Raw genomic sequence first — 8,286 nt, forward strand, 5'->3', positions numbered from 1 at the left:
AAATGTTATCTTTTTCAATTTGCCTTAGACACAAGCTGGATTTCAACAGATGGAAGTCAGAATTAAAGACTTGGAATCTGAACTCTCCAAAATGAAAAGTTTGCAAGAAGATTCTAATAAAGCAGAGTTGGAAAAATATAAGCAACTCTACCTAGTAGAATGTGAACTTATAAAGTTATTGGAAGATAAACTAGACAAGTAAGTCAAAACACAGAATCACAGAAACGAAATTTAGTTCATTGATTTGTCTCTAAGACTAATTTTTATAGAGTGGGGCATGAGATTCGTAGGAAGGGAAAGCTAACTAGCTGGCCACTGCTAAGGGGGCGCCCTAAGACCGACTGTTAGCACTGTGTCAAGGCTTCCCACACTATGTACAGGCGTGTTTATGAAACAGGGGAAATGAACACATGGGTTAGAGGCAGAGTAAGTCACAAAGTGGCTAAAAGTAATGTAGTGACCCGACTGAGGGGTGTGGAGGATGGAAAGGGCAGATCCCACCGGCAGTGCCCAGTCCAGGCTTCCCCACTATCTGAAAGCAGAGCACTCCTAGGAAGCCTTTCAAAAGCCAAAGCAGCATAAAGCAAAGAAGCAGGGACCTGAGGACACATTCTGCTAGTCGATACATAACATGAATATGCACAAGTGAAGCACAGGTGCTCCCAGACGGGGCTTAGGGCTGTGGCGACTTGATGCTGAGATGTGGGGTGTGGCTTCCCGGGAAGGAGGTCAGTGGGGCCAGTCTCCCTGCTTGGGGAGCACGATGCCTCTCACTGTAAAACGTACACTGAACACTGTTTAGAGTTTTGGCTTTTTAAATGAGACCAGAAATTGTCTTCAGATTTTTTTATTTTTTTGATCATCAAAAACAGGTACTGACATAGGCCCTTCGGAGAAGTGAAGTAACATAAAGTGAACTTTGGAAAAGCAGGGGATACTTGTAATTGTTCCTGGGGCTGTTTTAGCTCTTTTCAGCCTTAGCCTTTGACTTTCTCGTCCTCCCTTGAGATTGTGGCTCTAGGTGATTCCTCAGAGCCAAAAGCTGAATTTCTCTGAGGTCATGAGTGAAACATGTATACAAGGGTGGTGAAAGGAAGCACTTGAACATGGCTTTGTGGCATGGGGTGTTTCTTCATCCCTGAACTGTTTCCTGGAGGCAGGTTTGTCCCAGAGGCAGCAGGTGTCCGTGTGAGGCCACCTCCCTTTCTCTCTGATGTCCTTTCTCTCCTCTCCCAACTGTGCCTTGTTACTTGAGGAGCCCCAGACACATGTGTACTTCTTTAGAGCAAGATTACAACTGTTATTGTTTACAGGAGGTCTGCTCTGTGTTTTCAGTGTTCAAATAATTTAATGGGAATTCCATTTACTATATGGCAACTTAAAAAATGCAGATAATTTATGAAAACATGAATGAAATTGGTGTTTTCCATCTTACCCAGGACTCATCAGAGGCTGGCAGTGGTCAGCGCCAAACTTCAGGTGGAGAAGCAGCAGAACAGATCTTTCTTCAACACTGTTAGCACGAGGCCAGTCCTGGAGCCCCCTTGTGTTGGAAATTTCAATAATCCTTTCGTGCTCAACGGAAATCTTACTCCAAGAGCAAACTTAAGGTTTTCTACCTCAATTCCACGCCCTTCGAATAATAGCATGGAGACTTACTTGACCAAGGTTAGTTCTATTATCTTTTTTCCACTGGGTTTCAGATTTCTGATATTAATGATCCTTGTTTGTAATTTGGTGAACTTCTGAGTCATTTATTTGACTTATGCACACTAAGTAAAAGCTGTCATTAACTGTGCTAATCAAGGAAACATTTAATGATTTTTTTGGTCCTAGATCTCTCGTTTTTAAGAGATACTTTTTAAATTTCTTGAAAAGCTGCATTGAAATTCTACTTTAGAAATGAAATCTTATTGCCTAGTAACTGAAAGTATACTTTAAAATGTTTGACTTTCTAATTGATTTCACTTTGGCAGTGGTTCATAATCATTTCTGAGCTTTGCTGCACCCACCGCAGTTTATCTACCCCTAAGCATAAGTGAAAAGGCAATGGTACCCCACTCCAGTACTCTTGCCTGGAAAATCCCATGGACAGAGGAGCCTGGTAGGCTGCCGTCCATGGGGTCTCGAAGAGTCAGACATGACTGAGCGACTTCCCTTTCACTTTTCACTTTCATGCATTGGAGAAGGAAATGGCAACCCACACCAGTGTTCTTGCCTGGAGAATCCCAGGGACGGGGGAGCCTGGTGGGCTGCCATCTATGGGGTCGCACAGAGTCGGACACGACTGAAGCGACTTAGCAGCAGCAAACATAAGTGAATTACTGGCATCTAAACACTAACCACATATGGATGTTTTTTTATTTGAAAGAATCCTAGATAAATCCTTTTTATGAATTAAACAAACTTGTAATACTAAATCAAAAGATTAATTTCTGGTTTTAGGTTAACATCTTTTGTTATTTTCTTGTACAAGAGTATGTCTTTAATTGCTATTTTACTTATAGAATTTCGATTTAAATTTCTAAAAACTATCGTGCTGAGCAGTTGTAGAATGATTCTAAATTTGTAGTTAATGCAAACATTTAAAAATTATAAATGAAGCTCACTTTATCTCTATCTTGACATCATCTGGATGGATGGTATCTAAGATAGCAATGATGGGGAGTCTTTAAATTGCAACCAGTTTTCATTGTGTAATCATTGTGGTTAAAATATCCGTTTCAGTCAGTGCACACGGGTTTATCGTTTTGATGGTGTTTTCGTGATGTTGGTGATGCAGAGAAAAGTAGCCCTTGTTAAATGCAATCTCAACCTCTTTTCTCATTTGGCTTCTTGCCATCATAGAAGAGCAACCTAAAGTTTCTTCGACAGCACTGCGGCTATGTTGGGTCTTAGTACTTGAGAGCCGTGAAATTGGAGGATGTGCTTTAGCTGTGCAGTCACAGCGGGCCTCTAAACACTTCATCCCAAGTCAGATACTTCCCCACGCAGGCCTAAGGGGAGGAAGCAAATGCTTGACCCCCGTCCCAGACATAGGCAGCCTACTGCACACCCAAGTTCACAGTACTGTGGGCACCGACATCTTTTCAAAGAAGAGATTTGGAACCAAGCAAGCACTTCTTAGTTCCTTGTCCCAAACTCACCTGTTAGATAAATCTCCTCTCTTCTCATATGGAGGGTAGGAGTATAAGTCTTCACCTTGAAACTTCAGGCTGAGGAAATGAAGTTGAACTGTAATTTCTGACCAGATTTAGATTATAATTGAGATTACACTCATGCTTTTTGTATAAACTAATGATGACAACTTGGATAGAAGTATGCTAGACAGTAAAGACGGATAAGGCGATGGCACCCCACTCCAGTACTCTCGCCTGGAAAATCCCATGGACAGAGGAGCCTGGTAGGCTGCAGTCCATGGAGTCTCGAAGAGTCGGACATGACTGAGCAACTTCACTTTCACTTTTCACTTTCATGCATTGGAGAAGGAAATGGCAACCCACTCCAGTGTTCTTGCCTGGAGAATGCCAGGGAGTGGGGAGCCTGGTGGGCTGCCCTCTATGGAGTCGCATAGAGTTGGACATGACTGAAATGACTTAGCAGCAGTAGCAGCAGCAGACAGTAAAGAGAGATCTGTTGAGTGTTTTAAATTTTGTTCTAAATAACCCAAAATGTGGATAATTCATTGTTGACTGATTTTAGTTAACCAGGTTTTATCTGGAGAAAATGAACATCCTTTTAAGGACGAATCTCTTCAGTTTTGGCCTGCTTGATTCAAATAAAGATTTTTTCCTTCCAGTTCTCTGTCCTGTTTTTAAAAAATATTTATCCTTTCTAAATTAACTATATCAACTGCTACAAATAGGAGTTTGATATTGATTTATTCTTATTTATGCATTTAAAGTGCATAATTTAGTTAGAAAGTCATGTCATGCCACAAGCATTGTTCAATTATATAGGAAGGATTTATATATTCATTTTGTCTATGTTATAGTTAAAAATCTATGTGTTTTTTCTTTACCTGAGAAAGTAGCTGGCCCAGGACTCAGTAAGAATGCCATTGGCTTTGTTACTTCTTTTGTAGAGTTAGGAACTTTGAGTAAATCAATGAGTCTCATACCTTACAAAAGTTTTTTCTGCAAAGATGATTTGGGAGAATGGCATTGAAACATGAATAATATCATATATGAAACGAGTCGCCAGTCCAGGTTTGATGCACGATACTGGATGCTTGGGGCTGGTGCACTGGGATGACCCAGAGGGATGGTACATGGAAGGCGGAAGGAGGAGGGTTCAGGATAGGGAACACGTGTATACCTGTGGCGGATGCACATTGATATATGGCAAAACCAATACAATATTGTAAAGTTAAAAATAAAATATATTAAAAAAAAAAAGAAAACAACCTTTCTTCTAAAAAAAACTTCTGCGTGGAACTGTGTTATATAAAGTGGAGACAAGTATGAACCGTTTAGCTAAAGAGTGGGCAGAGCCCCTGCAGCTGTGACTTCTCTGTTCCTCAACCCTGCAGCGACCCCTGGGGGACCTTCCCCTTCTGTGGGACGTAGTTCGGAAACTAACACTGATGAGAGAATCCTTCTCGCTAAACGTCTTCAGAATTAAATCTTGCTGGCACGTTGTTTTCTTGTATATAATTTTCTCACCTTTCTTTGTTTTTGTAAAATGGAAAAGTTTAAAGAAAATCACAGATGTGTTCTCCTTATTAACATTCGACTCAAACTACTTCCTCTATTTGAACAGGATCCTCACCTAGAAATCAAAATAAAGTCTCAGAAGTACATATTTAGGCCAGGAGCTTTTAGGGGAGAAGATAGTAATCTTGTGGGTCATTCCGAGGATTATGGGTCATTCCCTAATTCTTTGAAATTATGTGTACTTGATAGACTGATATTTATTGTACTTTTTATCAGATTAATCTAAATAGCATTCCATATATATGTTCTGTGTTGTCTATAAGCAGAATAAGTAGGAATTCATTTTCATTTGTGTGATTTTTTTTCTACTGAGGTAGTCTTCAGGTTAGGTCTAGTCTCTAAAAGTATTATTTAAAAGTCACATTTAATAAGTTATCAACATATAACTTGTTTATGTTAAAGATAAATATTTGACTTATTTCAGATGCGGCGGGAGTTGGACAGGAGTATAGCTAGAGCACTAAGAGAAGGTATGTTGCCAAAATGTATGAATTAAATTTAGACATTGATTTCTGAAATACACTGTAAACAATAAATGGCGTCTCTTTCCATTGTTTGGATAACAGATGCTGTGTTAAATATTGTTTTATATACATAGCTAATGAAAAATGTGAAAGCATGAGCAGTCATAGTGAAAAATATCCTTCTTCATTTATTCATCATGTACCATAGCTTGAGAAACAGTCTCTGAAGGTCTGTGTATTTCTTTTTATTTCTAGCTGTATCCTTCTTCTACTTCCTCCATCCCCGTGGAGCTGTCTTCCTACACCCTGACACGATTCTCAGAAAACGTGCCGCTCATCAGCCTCTCAAGTGTCTGGTAGTGGTTAAGGCTAGGAAACCCAGACTCGAGCAGTCACGTTTGTGTAGCTGTCACTTGGTGTGTGACTTTAAAACTTCTCTGTCACTAGATACGTCACCAGTTTATCTTTTACCCTCGGGAAATGCTCCAAACACCCACGTCAGTTTGGGTCCTGCCAAAGTAGTTGGTCTTATCTCTTTACCAGCTTACTCTGCCGCTTAGCTCTGCATCTAACCAGCCAGACTGTGTAGGATCCCACAGATTCGCTTGCTCACCTCCGGTCTCTGTACGGGCTTCTCCCCTCCGTCTCTTGCACTTTTTCCCGTCCTTCAGGTAGCTACATAAATATCACCTCCACCAGAAAGCTGGCAGTATTGACACAAAGCTGGCTTCCCCTCCTGAGTGTTCCTTGTGCCGTCTTTTATATCTTAGTATTTGTGACTCTGTATGGAAACTGCCTGTTTGTCTGTTTTTCCAATTTAGGGCATATCATTTTTCAGGGTGGACTGGGTCACCTTCATCTTGTAATTCCAGCGCTTGTCACAGAACCTTTGCATGAATACATGAGTATTCATCATTTCACTCAATTGCATGAGTACATGAATGAAGAATGAGAAAACCAGGAGCTCTGATACTCAGCCCCACATGCGACCATAAGCAGATTAGAAAATTGTACTCTTGATTAGTATTTTGTGTTGTGTCATCTATAGATATATTTCATTTTTCAGAATACTAGGAAAGGTCTCAGGGTTTTTTGTTTGTTTACGAATCTTAGTTAACCCAGGTGTTTTAGGTAAAGAATATAATTCTTTCCTTTTCTTTCAGTTGATCCTCAGTTTGCATCTGATGCCTTTAGAGTGTCTTCTCGAGGATCTACAGATGGGTCAAATGTGTGTGATGACCTACTTTTGTAAACAGAAGAGCAAGATATACAGATTTGGAAGGAAAAATACATGATTCAGAAAGATAAATAGTAAAAGTTTCTCTACTGGACCATTTCCATGCCATTTCGTTGTTTCCCATTAAACATGATGAGAAAATCTTTATTAAAGGAAAATATTTTTGTATTATGTGTGTATGATGAAAATTTATATAGCATTTTAAGTGATGTTTCTCTGCATCTAACTTAGTTTTTAGCAGATTTAAACATCAGCACTGTTGAGTTTTCCATATTCTAAGTGATAGTGTTAGTCACTCAATCGTGTCTGACTCTGTGCGACCCCAGGGACTGTAGCCCACCAGGTTCCTCTGTCCATGGAATTCTCCAGGCTAGAATACTGGAGTGGGGAGCCATTCCCTTCTCCAGGGGATCTTCCAGACCGTGGGATCAAACTTGGGTCATGTGCATTGCAGGTGGATTCTTTACCATTTGTGCCACCAGGGATGCCCTTTACAAACTCACACTGAGCCCTAATACCAGCTGTTTAAACAGCACCCAAAGAGCCAGACTTGTCTTTAATTTTTAGTGGTGTTGATTGATAGCTTTTTTGTATTTTTCAGTTTTTATCACTATATATAGACCTAAAGATTTAGATACTGCTGTATGGCTTCCGTCAATCTTTTGATGTATTACAGTTGTTAATAGTGGCATAAAACTTGCTATATATAACTTTAAACACAGATTCATAGGCGTTTTCTCATGGAGAAATAAGATTTGCCTGAGTTTTTGCCTTTTAAATGAATTAACTTTTTATAATTTTTGTTTTTAATTAGAGGATAATTACTTTACAATATTGTGATGGTTCCTGCCAAACATTGACCTGAATTGACATAGGTATGCGTATGGCCCCTGCCTCTTGAACCTCCCTCCCACGTCCCTCCCCATTCCACCCCTCTAGGTTGTCACAAAGCACCAACTTTGGGTTCCCTGCATCATACAGCAAATTCCAAAAAGACACATGTACCCCAGTGTTCATTGCAGCACTACTTACAGTAGCTAGGACATGGAAGTAACCTAGATGTCCATCAACAGATGAATGGAGAAAGAAGCTGTGTATTATTCAACTATAGAAAGGAATGCTTTTGAGTCAGTTTTAATTGACTTGATTTACTTTTGGAGACAGTGTTAAAATTAGAGAAAGTTCCTCTCGATAAATAAGATTTGCCTAAGACTTTTCACCTTATCTTTACCTATCTACCAATCTATCTATTTTTGCTTTGCTTTTTGGAAAAAGTCTTAGAAGACTTTTTTTTGGAGAAAGCACCAGACAAACAGACATTATCACAAAAGTCCCCTAACTCCCATATATCCTCCTAAGGTACCATTTATCCTTCCTAAATGTTATTTGTTCTCCCATAAGTGCCTCGCTCAAGTCACCTGTTATTCAGAAGATGCCTTTTTCTCCTACTCCCTATCATTTATGAAGTAGTATATCAACTCCCAGTAATTCCATTAATGCTGAAGAAGCTGACATTGAACGCTCTATGAAGACCTACAAGACCTTCTGGAGCTAACACCCAAAAGATATGTCCTTTTCATTGTAGGGGACTAGAATGAAAAAATAGGAAGTCACGAGATACCTGGAGTAATAAGCAAATTTGGCCTGGGAGTCCAAAATGAAGCCAGGCAAAGGCTAACAGAGTTTTGCCAAGGGAGCACACTGGTCATAGCAAACACCCTCTTCCACCTACACAAGACAAGACTCTACACATGGACATCACCGGATGGTCAATACTGAAATCAGGTTGATTACATTCTTTGCAGCCATTCAGGTATGACCTAAATCAAATCCCTTATGATTATACAGTAGAAGTGACAAATAGATTTAA

The 8,286-nt window shown here is 39.8% G+C and overlaps 1 protein-coding gene across 1 annotated transcript in view; it reads left to right on the forward strand.

The window, feature by feature from the left end:
- The window catches only part of LOC133258880 (ankyrin repeat domain-containing protein 26-like), a 76,476-nt gene extending 69,892 nt beyond the window's left edge, over nt 1–6,584 (forward strand). Inside the window, exons 24-27 of the mRNA XM_061435564.1 lie at nt 29–198; nt 1,440–1,668; nt 5,140–5,185; nt 6,343–6,584. Of these exons, the coding sequence (XP_061291548.1) occupies nt 29–198; nt 1,440–1,668; nt 5,140–5,185; nt 6,343–6,431 (534 nt within the window). The 3' untranslated portion in view covers nt 6,432–6,584. The remainder of the gene's footprint in view (nt 1–28; nt 199–1,439; nt 1,669–5,139; nt 5,186–6,342) is intronic.
- The last annotated feature ends 1,702 nt before the right edge of the window (nt 6,585–8,286 follow it).

The sequence above is a fragment of the Bos javanicus genome, chromosome 13 (genome assembly GCF_032452875.1).
Source record: "Bos javanicus breed banteng chromosome 13, ARS-OSU_banteng_1.0, whole genome shotgun sequence".
NCBI classification, from domain to species: Eukaryota; Metazoa; Chordata; class Mammalia; order Artiodactyla; family Bovidae; genus Bos; species Bos javanicus.